General features: G+C 38.8%; 1 protein-coding gene across 6 annotated transcripts in view; it reads left to right on the top strand.

Annotated features, from left to right (window-relative positions):
* The window catches only part of LOC138746933 (spermatogenesis-associated serine-rich protein 2-like), a 102,173-nt gene that overhangs the window by 33,283 nt on the left and 52,473 nt on the right, over positions 1–16,417 (top strand). For 3 of the 6 annotated variants that reach the window (XM_069905625.1, XM_069905626.1, XM_069905620.1), the window contains exons 2-4: positions 7,423–7,484; positions 9,745–9,853; positions 13,683–13,729. In XM_069905625.1, the coding sequence (XP_069761726.1) occupies positions 7,446–7,484; positions 9,745–9,853; positions 13,683–13,729 (195 nt within the window). In that variant the 5' untranslated portion in view covers positions 7,423–7,445. Of the gene's footprint in view, positions 1–2,810; positions 2,893–3,039; positions 3,169–7,422; positions 7,485–9,744; positions 9,854–13,682; positions 13,730–16,417 lie in introns of all 6 variants that reach the window. The other 3 variants (XM_069905621.1, XM_069905624.1, XM_069905623.1) reach the window with 2 other exon arrangements.

Raw genomic sequence — 16,417 nt, 5'->3', positions numbered from 1 at the left:
ATCTAACACCATCCAAGGTTGATATTCAAGCAGACTTGAAATTGAGCAACTGCCTCCAGAGATCCAACGAAACATGCTCATTTACTGCATCCCCGCACCTTGATCATTTCATTTCTGAAAGTAATTTATAAATGGACCCCAAGTCTTATCAAAAGAGATATTAATTTTCCTAACATCATGTCTGATATTTTTCCAAACTTAGAAAGGACAGAATATCCAGTAACCATTGTCTATGGGTGGGTGGAAAGTCCTTTTTCCATTTAAGAAATATTCCCCTTCTAGCCAGTAATGGAGAAAATGCCAGGACCTGTTTTTGGTTAGATGTTAAATATACGTTAACATCATTGGAGAAGCCAAACATTGCAATCAACGGACATGGTTCGAGATCAATCCCAAAAATGGCTGAAAATGTTCTGAAAATAGCTGTCCAATATTCTGCTAAATTGGGACAAAATCAAAACATACATTTCAAAGAGGCTTCAAATCTTACATTTGTCACACAGTGATTTGATATCTGGGTAGATTTGAGCGAGCTCAGTGTTAGAAAAATGTACTTTAAATTGCATCAAATTGTGCTGAGTGCATAGAGATGAGTCATGAATCAGAGCCAAAATTGAAATAAACATATCAAGATCATTCTCCCGTTCAGTTTTGATCCCAATTAAACAGCTGTTTTTAAATTTAATATTTTATAATACAAAGTGGATATTATACCTTGATGGAGAAATTGTAATTCAGAAAGTTTGTGTTTGAAATTCAGATCCGGAAGATATGGAAATACTGAAAGTTTGGAACGAATAAAATGTCTAATTTGATAATATCTTTTTTTATATAAAAAGTGTCTGTTCAGCAGATTAAATTTCATCATCAATTGTTGTAAAGATGCAAAATTTTGTTGGATAAGATGATCATTAAAAGTCCCCCACACCTTTCCATAAAATCCAGGCAATTTCCTGATAACTCTCCTTTGCAGTTTCTCCAACAAACATCCTTCTTCTAGCGAGGCAACCTGTCTTTCATCAGGTGAAAAAGTAAAAGTCTCTGCACTCTTCCCATACAGTATATTGCAAATTTAAGAACATTTTTATTGTATTAAGTGTTATCATGAAGTATAATCGAGGATCACTTTTATTAACTCTAATGTCATATGAATTTTACTGTAGAGATTTTTGGAAATGTATTGATATTTAGCTTTTTCCAATCATCTGCCTTCTGTTTCAGGGCATGCTCTGTGCAAATGAACATGTGCTGTAATGGAGATTAAAACTTTTTATTAATTAAGTCTGTATGAAGAAGTGTTTAATATTTAGTACCTGGTGGATCAAACTATTTTCCATTAGCTCAGCAGACAACCAGATTGTTTAATGCACACATGTGGATGTATCACAGAGCTTCTGGGGGCTTTTCTTGATGAACCAAGAAGCTGGCAGGAATTGCAAAGATAGGATGAAGCAAAGCCACAAAGCAATTTGAAGGTTTCAAAGATGGTTCTGTCTGGGGAAATTTGGGACTCGTTTATTCTGAAACTTGTACTGTTCAGGATTCATTTTTTCTATTTCCAATTTCTATTTTCTGTTCACCTTTCAAGTGACAGTGTTTATCATTGGGCTGCAAAGTTTCCCCCTGTTATTTGACCATGGAGCAAGTTGCTTTGTGGAGAAGATTAACATTTGTTAAGGTATATGGATACAGCCCACAAGATATTCTTTTGACGTGGTGCTCTTCCATTGGGCTCTGTGGTCATTGGGCATCGTGGTGAATACTTTCTGCAGTAAATTCCTTAAGACCAAATACAGATTTAAAAAAAACAACCCTGGTATCCAGCACCTATGGGGATTGGTAGGTGCCAGATAAATGTCGGCGGCATGGTTAGCGCAACGCTGTGACAGCGCAAGTGATCGGGACCGGGGTTCGAATCCCTCAATGTCTGCAAGTAGTTGGTATGTTCTCCCTGTGTCTGTGTGGATTTTTCCGGGGGCTCTGGTTTCCTCCCACAGTTCGAAACGTACCGGGGGTTGTAGGTTAATTGGATGTGATTGGGCGGCATGGGCTCTAGGATCGAAGCGGCCTATTGCTGTGCTGTATATCTAAATTTAAGTTTAAAATTCAAAAATTTTAAGTGAATTTTCCGGTTGCTTGAGATTGCATGTTGCGTGATTGGTGAACTAACGACAAGACATGCCAATTTTAAACTTTTTTAAAAAGCATCCTATTTATTTTCCACAGTATTTTTTGCCTGTTGCTTGAGGCTGCCAATTGCTTGAATTCTGGATAACAAGGGTTTTTCTGTGTTCATAAATGTTTCAGGGTCACCAAGGAATTTGACAGATGGTGGGAAAACTTGAAAGTGTCCATGATATTATTTCATCCTGAATATTTACATTCATGTTAATTGCCTATGAAATCTGGACTACCTATACCAAGTACCTCAAGGCACTGAAAAGATGGCACTAATGCTCTTTCTGCAAGTTCTTCCAAATTCACTGGATTTTTGCCCGCTTGTATAACCTATATTCCTTTATTTATATTCTCTTAGTTTCTTACCTATCCTTGTTTTTAATAAATTCATCATCCATAACTGTTTTCATCCATTATATTTGTGGTAAACAATGTATTGTATATTTCCAACCAGAAAAAAATGCATTTGTACCCACCTTTTTCCTGTCAGCCAGTTCATTTGTCCATGCCAAATGTTACACACTAAACCGTGAATTTTTATACTACATAATCTTAAATGTGCTACTTCACCAAATGCCTCCCAGAAATCTAAGTACTGTATAGTGCATCAACTAATTCCCTTCTATCCACAGCCCGTTACAGTAGATGCAGGATAAGTGAATTTTCCAGTTGCTTGAGATTGCGTGTTGTGTGGATTGGTGAACTAATGGTGAGGTATGCCAATTTTAAATTTCTGGGTTTTTTTAACCTATTTCTGCTATTTTTTTTGCCAGTTGCTTGAATTGATAACTGGTTTTGCTGAACTTCAAAGAATGCCAATACCTTAGTCAAACATGATTTCCTTTTTGCTAAACCATATAGATTTTGCCTGGAGTGAAACAAGAAAGTCTGCAGACACCGTAATTGATGCATAAAGTGCTGAAACAGCTCAGCAGGTCCCACAGATGCAAAGATATATAACCAACGTTTTGGTCTGAGTCCTTTGACAAGGTACTTTTTTTTTGAGACCTTAGGATGAAGTTTATTAGGACCTGGGCACTTGTCAGCCTGCAATTCTAATAATTTACTTGTTAACACTTCTCTGGTGGTGATGATTTTCCTGTGTTCCACCATCCCAATTCTTGCTATTTTTGAGATGTTGTGCATCCTCTGCAGGGAAGACTGATGCAATTTACCTTTTTATTCACTTGGGGTGGCAGTTAGCATAGCGATTAGCGCAACACTGTTACAGCACCAGCAACTGGGGTTCGAATCCCTTAGACTGTTTATACGTTCTCTCCGTGTCTGTGTGGGTTGTCGCTGGGGTATCCAGTTTCCTCCCTCTATTAAAAATGTGCTGGGGGTTGTAGGTTAATTGGGTGGCACAGGCTCATGGGCTGAAATAGCTTGTTACCATGCTCTATGTCTAAATTTAAAAATATCTGCCATCTTTGTTCCCATTATTAATTCCACAGACTTTTTATGTAGAGCTGGTGCTCACTTTTGCTCAGTAATTTCTGACTTTAAGCCATGGTCTTCAGATCATTCCCCCACCCTGTTCCCAATTATAGTATTAATAATTTAGTCCAAAACTCTGTTCTCTAGAAACACCCATCAAAGTAATTACATTTAAAAGAAAGGACCATCGTATACATTATTCCGAATGAGCAACAAAGGGACTATGCAAAGATTAAATAATCTTCATTATCTTCATTTTTGCAATCAGAATCTATTTGTGGTATATTTAAAACTGATTTTGCTCATTATTTGGCTTGCATTCATCGCCAAACCTTTCTTTCAGATTTAGCTCTTGCTTCACTCCAATCCCAAAGTTGTCGGTGCACTTCATAGCACCAACTCACCAAGTATGCATCTTTGAGTGTAAATTGCTTTTTATTTCTGCAAAATAGTGTTAATCCTGTCCAATGCATGCTTTTAAGTAAAGGTGCATGAAAAGATGAGGCTTTTCTTGATTTCTTTTTCCAAATGGAAAGGTTGAGTGAATTTCTAATCTCTCCCTACATGGATCTTGGTGCTGGCTAATAAACTCCAAGTGTGGCAAAGCACTCAATCCAAACTTGCATGATTACTGAAAACAATGCAATTTTCTCAATACCCCTTCCCTCGTCTTATAATGCTGCGTGTCCTCGTATAAACCAAAGCTTTCTATGTTGACGAGACTACAATAGTTCTTCACCTCTCTGGAAGCTACCTTGAATAGGGAGAAGAAACTGTGGTGCATGTTGCTCTCTGCAAAGCGAGAGCAGTCAAGCCAGTGGTAGCTCCTGCTCGTTATGAGGGTTGGTATGGGTGGCATATGTGTCGTCCTACTGCTTAGTAACTGTGCAGTTAGTTTTCTCATGGAATCTGCACGATATACTTGGCTAAAAACTGTTAACTTGAAAAAGGAAAAAGAAATTGGCAGCTCCAAACTAAATTGCTCTAAACCCAAGATGTTCCTGGGCAATGATTAGTTAATTGTAGAATTTTTTTTTCTTCAGCAGAATGTTCACATTAATTAGCATATTAACAAGTTATTTGCCTATTCCTTGAAGGGCTCAGGCCCGAAATGTCAGCAATATATCTATCTTCTATGGACGATGCGAGACCTACTATGTACCTCCAGCATTCTGGTGCCTTTCCCATTAATCAGCATGTTCTGTACTCTGCATTACTGCAAAGTATGTGTTGTCCAATGCCTGTACTACAACTTTTGTGGTGTAGTCCACAGGATTATCACATTCAAGGATCATAACCTTAATAATCAATGCCAGTGTGTTCCCTCATATATAAAGACCCACTCTACAAACTGTTCCTTTCAGATGCAAAGCTGTACATTTAGATATTGCATTAATTAAAATATGTACACTGTAATCATTTTATAAGAGATGTGTTAAAACAGCTGAAAGTATGCCATTGGCCAGGTATGAGATCAATACAAATAAAAGATCAAAATTGCAGACCATGGCAAAGTGCTTAACTTTCAGTAAAAAAAAACTTTCATGTGGTGACTTTGCTTCTTGTAGGTTAGAGGTTTAAGGGACTGTTCTCAGATGCTTTCCCTTTGGCTGAAATAATTAAATCTAACGTGTACAGTAGTAATTCCATGATGTGTTTCATCTCAATTGAAAAGGAACTTTCAACTGGGGAAAAAAAGTTGCTGATTTTTTTTTAACTGACAGCATTGTATATTCAAAACAACGTGCAGAAGTCAAAGCTTTTCAGAAGAACTTGCAGTTAGTTCATTTGTATACATATCTTGAATACAGTGTCTTTTTTGCACTACCAATAAGTAGAAATTCTATCTGGCCCGCAGGAAACAAAAAAGAATCTCATGTGATGTCAGGTTTGTACTCTGACAATAAATTTGAACTTTGATCTCAAATTTATCCCGAGCCTTCAAGCTCAAAGACCACAAAATGATTTAAAACTGAAGCCTCCTTTTCCTGATGATGATTCAATATTTGGTAAACCTATTTCAGTACTTCACAAGATCACAAGAAAAAGGAACAAAAGCAGGCCATTTGGCCCATCAAATGTGCTCCATGAAACCTCCCTGAGATAAACTGTTCTCTCATCTAGTTCCGAGTTCTGGTCTTGTCCCCATATCCCTTGATGCCCTGACTAATTAGATACCTATCAATTTCCCCTTTAAATTTCCCCAATGATCCTGACTCCACAGCTGCATGTGACAATGAATTCCACAAATCCATGACCCTCTAGCTAAAGAAATTTCTCCTCATGTCTGTTGTAAATTCTTTTTAATTCCAAGACTGTTCCCTCGTCCTGGAATCTCTCAACAGGGGAAACATCTTGTATGCATCCACTCTGTCCAATCCATTCATTATTGGAAATGTTTCTGAGAGATCCCCTCTCATTCTTCTATATTCTAATGAATAATGTACAAGATCCGCTAAGCGTTCCTCACATGTTAGCCTTCTCATTCCTGGAATGATTCTGGTAAACCTCCTCTGTACCCTCTCCAACCTTGCTATATACTGTCTAAGATATGGGGCCCAAAACTGCCCACAGTTATTCCAAATGAGGTTTCACCAGTGCCCCATAGAGTCTCATCAACATCTCTTTATTCTTATACACAATCCCCTTTGAAACGAATGCCAAAATAGCATTTGCCTTCTGTACTGCTGATCCAACCTGACGGTCAACTTTTAGGTTATCCTGCATGAGGACCCCCAATCCCTTTGTACTTCTGATGTTTGAAGTTTCTCCCCATCCAAATAATAATCTGACCATTTATATCCTCAACCAAAATGCAGAACCATGCATGTCTCAACATTATATCGCATCTGCCATTTCTTTGCCCATTCTCCTAAACTGTCCAAGTTTCTCTACAAGCTTTCAATTTCTTCTACACTTCGTACTCTACCACCTATCTTGGTGTCATTGCAAACTTTGCCATGAAACCATTTAATCCACAATCTAAATCCTCAATATGCTTCCGAGAAAAGGGAGCTCATATTGCATTCCTGTCATTTAACAAAGGATTCAAGATTCAATTTATTATCATAGTAATAAAACAGCATCCTATTACATGAATTTTTTGCCTGCTGCAAGGCAGACAGATTCGCCACCGGCAGAAATTGCCGAAGTGCTTCTTACCATCAGTCTGAGAGAGAAAAGCAAAAGAGGGTCCCCCGAGAGTTCGTAAATTTGCTTCCAGCGCTTCCGCAGCCCGCCCCCCCCCCCCCCCTCCCCCCCCCCCCCAGCCACATAGTCCAGTCCAAACCATTGGCAACCCGAGCTCCAGATGTGACTCTCTGACACAGTCTGGGACCCTCCAGCGCTCTCGGCACCTCCTCGCATCTGGTTCTGATACTTGGTACCCCTCCAGCCAGTTCGAGCCAGTCTCCAGCAGTCCGCAGCTTCCACAGGTTCATTGCCTCGATGAATGTTGAACAAAATTCTTACATTTCAAAACTTTTCATAGTTCAGAGAATAGTTTTTTGGGTACTTTGAAAAGCTTTATCAAGATATTTGAAGAGAGGGGTCTGTGTCACAGCAAAACAAATGTCCTTAACTGCATTTAATAAGAAAGTAAAGTTCTCTCTGATCTAATGATATTTAAATTTGATTAAATCAGGAGCAGTTAATTTGAATAATTTTCTGGTTGCAGCATCTTGTATTTCATTCCTCACTGTTTATATTCACGTATCTACCTGTTGACAGGCATTGGAAGAGCAGTAAACCATGTAAAAGTGAAATAGCTGGCAGAAAAGGCTAATTTTGTAAATCTTTCTTGAACAGATCTCACTGGAGCTGTGTCTGTGATGGCCCAGAGAGGATCCAATAACAACATAAAGGAAAAGGTATTTAGCTTGAAATAACAGCTGCATATGCGGTAAATTTGAAACAAAAACATAATGCTAGAACCACTTGACAGGTCAAGCAGCATCCATGGGGGAGATAAAAATAGCCAACATTTTGGTTGAAGGCCCTTAATTAGAACGGGAAAAGTTTGCTAAGACAAATGTGTTCAGATGCAGAAGAAAGGAGGGGCTGAGAGAACAAGGAATGTCTTTTTGAATATTTAAAGCCAAACATGCAATCAACAAAAAAAAGAATATTTAAAATACAGAAAAGAGCTAATGAAAAATTATGACTATAGCCCCTCATCCTGCCCACCTCACCCCTGAAAAGAAAAGAGAAAAGTAGTAAAGAAAGAAGAAATCCCAAGGAAAAAAAGTGAGAAGTGAAAGAAAGAAAGAGGAATTGTCGGGGATCCGTCATCTACTACTCCACAGACTTCACATTTCTATTACTTATCTAGATCTTGAGGGGACGTTGATGCAGGTTTCAAGGGCAAGGTGGGGGTGTACAGCTAAAGATTTGCACCCACATTTTGTAAATATGACTGCCAATTTTTTTAAAACATGTCATACTTATTTCTTAAGTTATAGGTAATCTTCTCAATGCATCTCAGCCATGCATTTCTGCATTCCAATGGGCTCGACCTAGATGGGGATCAGACTTCCAAATAACCACTATATATTTCTGGGCTGCTGCCAATGTGATCTTTACAAATTCTGTTTGATATTTGGACAGCCTCATTTTGGGTCTGGCGCCAGTTAAAAACCGTTCTGGGTTCTGAAAATTGAATTCCTATAATTTGCTCCAGGAAATTCCCTAGATCCACCCAACCTTGGGACATGACCCGGTTGAATGTAAAAAGATTCCTATATCCTTGCCGCATCTAAAACATTGATCTGAAATATCTGATTTTAATTTATTTAAGTTTTGCAGCGTGTGATATAACTGGTGCAAAATAACCATATTGTGTTTGTCATACTGACCCGACATAAATCAGACCAATTTTGTTCACAAATTCTTGTATTTACCTCTGATTCCCATCTCTGTTTAGGGGTTCCCAGTTTCAAGTAAGAAATACCTTGCTAAAGTAAATTTCTTTGTGCATCCCTTTTGAATCAGAGTTTCCACATCGCTGCACTTTGGTTGAATCATTCTTGGGCCCAATTTGTCCCTTAAATAAGCTCTTAACTAAAAATAGCAGAAGATTGTATTATAACAATACCATACTTTGTTTTTAATTGATCAAATGACATAAGATGCCCCTGCTCATAACAGTCCCTTTCTGGGACCAGGTGTCCAAAATCTTATTATCCATTGTTAAAGATATGAACCTACCCTGAGTCTGGGGTGTTTTTGGAGATGACTCCTTAGTCATGATCTGGTAACTTATTTTTGTACCAAATATTAGAGTATATGTTTTAACATGGGGGCTTCTTTCTCTCCAGATATTAATTTTGAGTCCCATTTATATATAAAATCCTCTCCCACTTTATGCAGTTCTATTTTCATCCATGAAGGGCTGTTCCCTCCCTCCCTTGAAGAGGGAGGTGAGAAATTTCATCTGGGCTCCCCAATAATAATTTTTAAAATTTGGGAACAAGGAATGTCTTTGCATGTGCGTGCAGACTAAAGTTGTCACAATTATGAATATTTTTTTAATAATTGACAGCTGGAAACAAAAGAAACACCAATTGAAATGGCCACTTCTTGAATCAGTTTCCATATCAGAATAAGAGTACAGTGCATTTTGTATAGAGCCACATACCAAATTTAAGTAAATTTACTTTTGACCTTCCAGCCGCCTTTTCATTTAAAAAAAATATTTTATTCATTTTTAAGCATATTTAACAATTATACAGAACACAAAACACCAAGAAACCCCACTTCCCTACCCTTTCTATAAACCCAATTAAACAAAGTAAAAGAAAAAAGAAAGGAAATACCCCATCGCCAGTGTGTACAGTGAAACACACAGAGACACTGTATTACTACAGTGTTGTATACTTTAATGAGGCCTTCTGGCTAACCAGAAATGATGGTATCCCTATAGTCGCATCAGTGAAGTGCCTATATGTTCTGAGTAAGGTTGTTACATTTTCAGGAAGGCATTGTATCCTTTTCTAAGATTATATGTGATCTTTTCAAGAGGAATGCAGCTCGTTTTATTCTGATTTTTAAGACCTGTTTATCATGTGGTCTAAAGTTGTGCCTTGTCTTATCTTTTGATATCTGTATTGTTTTGTACTTTTTTGTGCTCAGATTGCTGCTGTTCGTGCAATAGTCCCTAACAGGAGTAACAATGAAATCATTCTGGTTTTGCAACATTATGACAATTGTGTAGACAAGGCAGCACAAGCTTTTATGGAAGGTAAACCTTTGTTCTTTTTCTTCATCTTTTTCTCATTCTAAATATTCGATACAACTAATTATTTTAAATTTGGGTCCAAACATATGCAGGAACGATAGCCGTTAAAAATTCAGATTTATTGTCAGAGTACATACATAACATATACATAACATCACATACAACCCTGAGATCCCTTTTCCTGCAGGCAAGGCAGAATTGCCACTTATTGGTAGTGTAGGAAGTTACTCAAGAAGATGCATACACATGGAAACAAATAAAGAAATGTAAACAAACTGACTGCAATAAAGAGAGAAAAACAAATCAGTAAAATGCACAAGTAAGAGTCCTTAAATGAGTCCCTGATTGAGTTTGTCTTTGACGAGTCTGATAGAGGAGGGGCAGCAGCTGTTCCTGAACCTGGTGGTATGAGTCTTGTGGCACCTTGACCTCTTTTCTGATGGCAGCAGCGAGAACAGAGTGTGTGCTGGCTGGTGTGGACCCTTGATGATCGCTGCTGCTCTCCGATGGCAGGGTTCCCCATAGATGTTCTCAATGATGGGGAGGGTTTTGTCTCTGATGTCCTGGGCTGTGTCCACTACCTTTTGCAGGGCTCTACACTTGGGGCATTGGTGTCCCCATACCAGACCATGATGCAGCCGGTCAGCACACTTTCCACCACACCTCTGTAGAAATTTGCCAGGGTTTCTGGTGTCATAATGAACTCCTGACGTGCTTTTTTTCACGATGCCTTTAGTGTGTTGGGTGCCGGAAAGATCCTCTGAGATGTTGACTCCCAAGAACTAGAATTTGCTCACCTTCTCCACCTCTGATTTTTCTTTTCCCCGCCGCACCCCCCCCCCCCCACCATTAATGACTGAATTGTAGCATCTGGTTTTTCCTTCCTGAAGTCGATAATCAGCACTTTGGTTTTAGTGAAATTGAGTGCAAGATTGTTGGTATACCATTCGGCCAAGTGTTCAATCTCCCTCCTGTACGCTGATGCATCACCCATTTTTATGCAACCCATGACCATGATGTCATCAGCGAATTTGTAAATGGTGTTGTATCGAGCCATAGATGTAGAGTGGGGTCTAAGAATGTAGTCCTGTGGCACTCCGGTACTGATGGAGATTGTGGAGGAGATATTCTTACCAATCCTCACTGATTGTGGTCTGGAGGTGAGGAAATCCAGGATCCATTTATACAGGGAGAAAAGGATAATGGATTGGGAGCATAGAGTTAAGGTGTGTGAAACATTTGTGCAAATTCAAATTATGAGTGGGATGGTTTACCTGGGTTCTTTGAGTATATTTCCAGTGATTTATTAAATCTGAACAAACAACAGCACCATTAGATATTCTTGAAGTTTTGGCATCGTGTTATGTTTGTGTAATAAATACAATGCAGCCTGTTAAAGTGATTTCTTTGGCTACATACAAACTTCAATTGCAGTTATGCTTTATGAAATTTGATCACTGAAACAAAAATCAATGGTTAAAACCTCAAAAAAAAGTTGCATTTTGAATATTAGTCATCTTGTAGCTATTTTGAATGACCTAATATAATAAAAATGGACTTTGTGCCACTGCATCTTAAATTCCTGATCAAAGTTGAAGGTTCCTTGATCAGAAGTTTTAAGATGCACAAAACCCATTCTGGAACCTGAAGCTGTATTCTCATCAGTCAATTCCAGGTACCTGTACTGAATAGAGCTGCTGAATTGGTGTACCCTATCTTTTAATCTGACTTTAAAATCTCAAAGTTCATGTTCCAGTTTTTAAAGACTGTACTTTTCCTGGGTTTTCTCACTGTGCTGTTTCAAAACAGAATTAATCACCAAGAGTCAGGCAAGAAACACCATAAAGATTATTTTCCATTCAAAGTCCTTCCATCAGAATGTTTCCTGCTGGCCTCGCAGATTGATTTATTTATGAAGAAAAATTTGTTCCAAACTCCCCCCCCCACCAACCTAATTTTCCAAAAAATCTTTGTTGAAGGCTTGGGAAAAAGAAATGTCAAATAAGTTGCACACAGGTCATTGGTATATTTTCAAATCAAAATCCATACCGTATCCTTGGATGTTAACTAAACAAAATTTTTAAAATTCAAAATAACTGCAGATGCTGGAATCTGAAATGAGTAACGATAGAAACGCTCCATTCATCCCTCAAGGTCGCTATGCAGGTTGATAGAATAGTTAAAGGCCTATGGGATGCTGGGCTTCATGAGTCAGGGGATTGAATTCAGAAGGTGAGGTCACTACAAATCTCTGGTGAGACCATACTTGGAATATTGTGTTCAGTTCTCGTCACCTCATTGGAGGAAGGATGTGGAAGCAATAGAGAGGGTGCAGAGGAGATTGACCAGGATGTTGCCTGGATTGGAAAAATAAGTCTTATGAGGCAAAGCTAGCAGAGCTGGGACTTTTCCCTCTAGCGCAAAAGATGTGAGGCATGTCAACAAGTTTCTGAGATGCAGCCAACACCTGTTTCCCAGGGCAAAGGACATGTACAAAGTGAAGGGAGGGAAGTTTAGGAGAGACATCAGGGGTAAGTTTTTTTTTTTAAACATAGTTGTGGGTGCCTGGAATGCCTTGCCGTGGATGGTGATGGAGGCTGGAACAATAGGGGCATTTAAGAGGCACATGATGAAAGAAAAATCGAGGGTTATGAGGTCAGAGGTGTTCATTTTTGATAGGTATAAATGGGTTGGCACAACATCAAGGACTGAAGGGCTGATACTGTGCCGTAATGTTCTATGGTTGGGCAACAGTAATGGAAAGAAAAACAGTTCAATCTTCATGGGTAATGCTAAACTATTGGATGCCGCAGTATCATTCTCAACTCCAATTTTGACTTCCCTCTTTCACTGCCTCTATTGTCCATGATGCCCAGTGGAAGCTTGAGGTACAGTACCTTACTTTACCTTTCAGTTTTAATTTGTTCCTTCTGGCCCTAACTATCGGCATTTAAAGTAAGATTACCGTGACAACTTTGGTTTGCACTCTGTCACTCCTCCCCATCTCAACAACTTGGAATTGTTTTCTTGCTTTGAGTTCTGGTGAAGGGTCATTGACCCACACTGATGCTGCCTAGCTTGTTAAGGGATAGATTGCTGCTTCAGGTCTGCATACACCAGAAACTGGATTGTACTGGGGAATCTAGTGGCAACAGACAACAATCACCGGCATCTCATTAATTTGGGGTCGATTTGAATTCAGTTACGAAAATGAAAGGGCAACATCTCACTCCATTCATCCTCTGTTTATTTCATGTTCTGTACTATTTAAATTTTTAAGTTTAAAATTTTTAAAATTTATTTGCAGCACAGTAGAAACTGATTCTGGCCATTGAAACCAGTAAAATTAGTAATTTTCATATAAATAGGACATTTATCTACTTGAATAGAGAAAAACATCACATGGAGTGGAGGGGAAGCATCATCAACAATTTCCCTGTTTTCTTCAGTTATCATGGTATTTTTGGAAACTTAAACTTGAAGAACCTAACTCGTCCTCTCATTTTTCTTAACCTGTAATTATTTTTGAATTAGACGTTGCAAATGTCTGCTCTATGAAAAATGTATTATCGACCTTCTTAAGTACTTCCTTTTGGATTTTTATCAAATGTGATAGCATATTCACACAATGTTAGAACACCACATCAACATAACCGACAAAAAACAAAAACCACAAGGTATAATGGCATAAATTTTGGTTGAGCCAGTAAGATCATTACAGAAACATTCTTGAGAATGCAGATTTCACGAATCGTTTCCTGGCAACTTGAAAATTTGTGTTTGTGTACAATATTTGTAATTTAACCATTTATGATTCTTTAATTTAATCAAGGTAATGCCACAGAGCTACTGAAAGAATGGAATATAACAGGAAAAAAGGTATGAAACATGACATAAACAGTAGAAAGCCACTTTTTTCCCTTAATTCTGTTCTGCTATTCAAATAAATCGGGGGTGGCCAAACCACTGCTTGTGAGCCACATGTGGCTCTTTGACATATAATATGTGGCTTACAGAAATCTGTTGGCTGAGACTGGAATCGTACGAGCCGGTGCTCACTGGTATTTTTAGTGAGTGCAGCTTGTGATTGTAAATATTTGGTATGTACACTGTATATATGAATGTAAAATTCTACCCACCCACCCACCCACCGGAGCTCCTGATGCCCCGACCGCAGTCTCTTGCCCAGACTGCCAGCCCATTCAAGCTCCCAAAGCACCAAACTCTGACTTACCACCGAGTTCCCAATGCCCTGACCGCCCTCCCATCTGAACTCCCAACATCTCGGACTCTCACCTAGTCCTCAACCGTCTGAGCTCCCGAAGCCCCAGAATTGGACTCTTGCCTAGGCCCTGCCACCCACCCACTAAAGCTCCTGACACCCAAACCACAGACTAGGCTCCAGCTGCCTGCCCATCCAAACTCCTGATGCCTCGAATGACGCAGACGCTCGCTGAGGTCAAAAGTAATATGCATGTAATAGTGGACCCCCTAAATTTTATACTAAAAATTGGTCTACAAAATTAGACTATTAGTATGTATGTGTACTTTTTGATTATTGAAACTAATACAAATTAGCAGTTTAAAAAAATAATTGTATGAATAAAAATACATGTATTTCTTAATATTCATTTAAAATTTTGTAACAAAATGTGCATGTCAGAGCAGAAACGTGTATGTAATTTTTTTTTCAAATCATCTTTAGGCTTCCTGATTGAAAAGCAGTGGTTAACGCAGTGAACTGTTGTAGTGGAATAAAATCACAGTGTGTTTACAGCACAGGAGGAGGTCATTCAACTCTTGGAGTCCAGCCCAGCCACCCCAACCCCCACTTCCTTCCTATACCCCAACAAGTACTTCAGATAATTCTCCTTTTGAAAGCCACAATTGAATCTGCTTCCACTACTACCTCAGTGCATTTCAAACCCTAACCACTATTTAAGTATTTCGTCATCTCTCCCTCAGTTCATTGCCAAATGACCCTCATTCCCAGTCTATACTCTTGATCTTAAAATACCTCATACAGATCTCCTCTGCTCAGAGAACATTGCCAACTTCTAGTCATTCAATGCAACTGAAGTCTCATTTTTTTAAAAACTCTTCTACAAATACCTCTATTATAACTCCTGCCATTACTTTCAGTGCACTATGGACCAGGGACTTGTCCACCTTTAGTCCCATGGGTTTTCTCGATGCTACCACTTTAGTGATGGTGATTGTATCACTCTCCTCCCCTCACACCCATAACATTGCTCTTAAACATATGTTAGAGGTGTCTTCCACTGTGAATATATCAAAGAATATTAACAAACTTGTCAAGCATTATTTCCTTTTCATAAAGCCATTTTTAGTCTACTAGTTCATCTGAAAATTTTCTGAAGGACATGCTGTTACCTCCATAATGGATTCGAGCAATTTCCCCATGACAGAAAATAGGCCAACAGGATTATAATTTTCTGCTTTCTGCTTTCCTCCCTCCCTTGAATAACAGTGTTAAATTTATTGTTTGCCAATCTGGAACATCTCCAGAAATTAAGGCATTTTGATAGATTATCACCACTGCACACATTATCTCTATAACCACTTCCGTTAAACCACTAGGATGCCTTCAGCTACCAGGGATTGTCATCCTTTAGCCCTGTAAGATTGCCTAATACCACATTCCCCATGACAAAAACAATTTTAAGCTCAACTGTCCCCATAGCCTCTTGATAGACATTATTGGGACAATTTTAATTTCTGCCATGAAGACTGGTTTAAAATAATTATTCAGAATCTCTCTACTTTCCATTATTAAATCCCTACTCTCATCAAGGGGAACAATGCTTACTTCAGCTGTATCTGTAGTTTACACTCATACTTGATCTTCCTCTTAAGATTTTGTAGTTTTTTTCCAAATTATTTTTTTTCTCCATTTTAGAGATACAGCATGACAAGCAGGCCCTTCCAGCCCACGAGCCCCTGCCACCCTAATATATGCATTTGTAGTCATTAGCTTTTCCTGGGTTTTTCAGATTTTCTGCATCTTTCATTTTTATGCTTTCATTTATAACCATATAACATTTTACAGAATGGAAACAGGCCATATCAGCCCTTCTAGTCTGCACCGATTTATGTGAAACTCCACTAGTTCCACCTACCCACTCCTTTGCCAAAAACCCTCCAACCCCCTCACATCCATGTACTCATCTAACCTCTTAAATGACAGAATTGACCCTGTCGCAACTACCTCTTCTGGTAGATCATTCCACTCAGCCACCACTCTCTTGAGTGAAGAAGCATCCCCTTATATTACTCCTAAAGTTTTGGCCCCTAACCCTTAACTTATGACCCCTTGATCCAATCTCCCCTACCCTCATGGGAAAGAGCCTATTCACATCTACTCTATCTATTCCCTTCATAATTTTAAATACCTCTATCAAATCCCATCTCAACCTTCAACACTCCAACGAATAAAGTCTCAGTCGACTCAATCTTTCTCCGTATTCAAGATACTGCAATCCAGGCAACATTTTTGTAAACCTTATTTATATCCTTCCTATAATTTGGGGACCAGAACTGCATGCT

The sequence above is a fragment of the Narcine bancroftii genome, chromosome 12 (assembly GCF_036971445.1).
Source record: "Narcine bancroftii isolate sNarBan1 chromosome 12, sNarBan1.hap1, whole genome shotgun sequence".
NCBI lineage: Eukaryota > Metazoa > Chordata > Chondrichthyes > Torpediniformes > Narcinidae > Narcine > Narcine bancroftii.
Note: the sequence above shows the minus strand (reverse complement) of the source record. Positions and strands in the feature narration are given on the sequence as shown.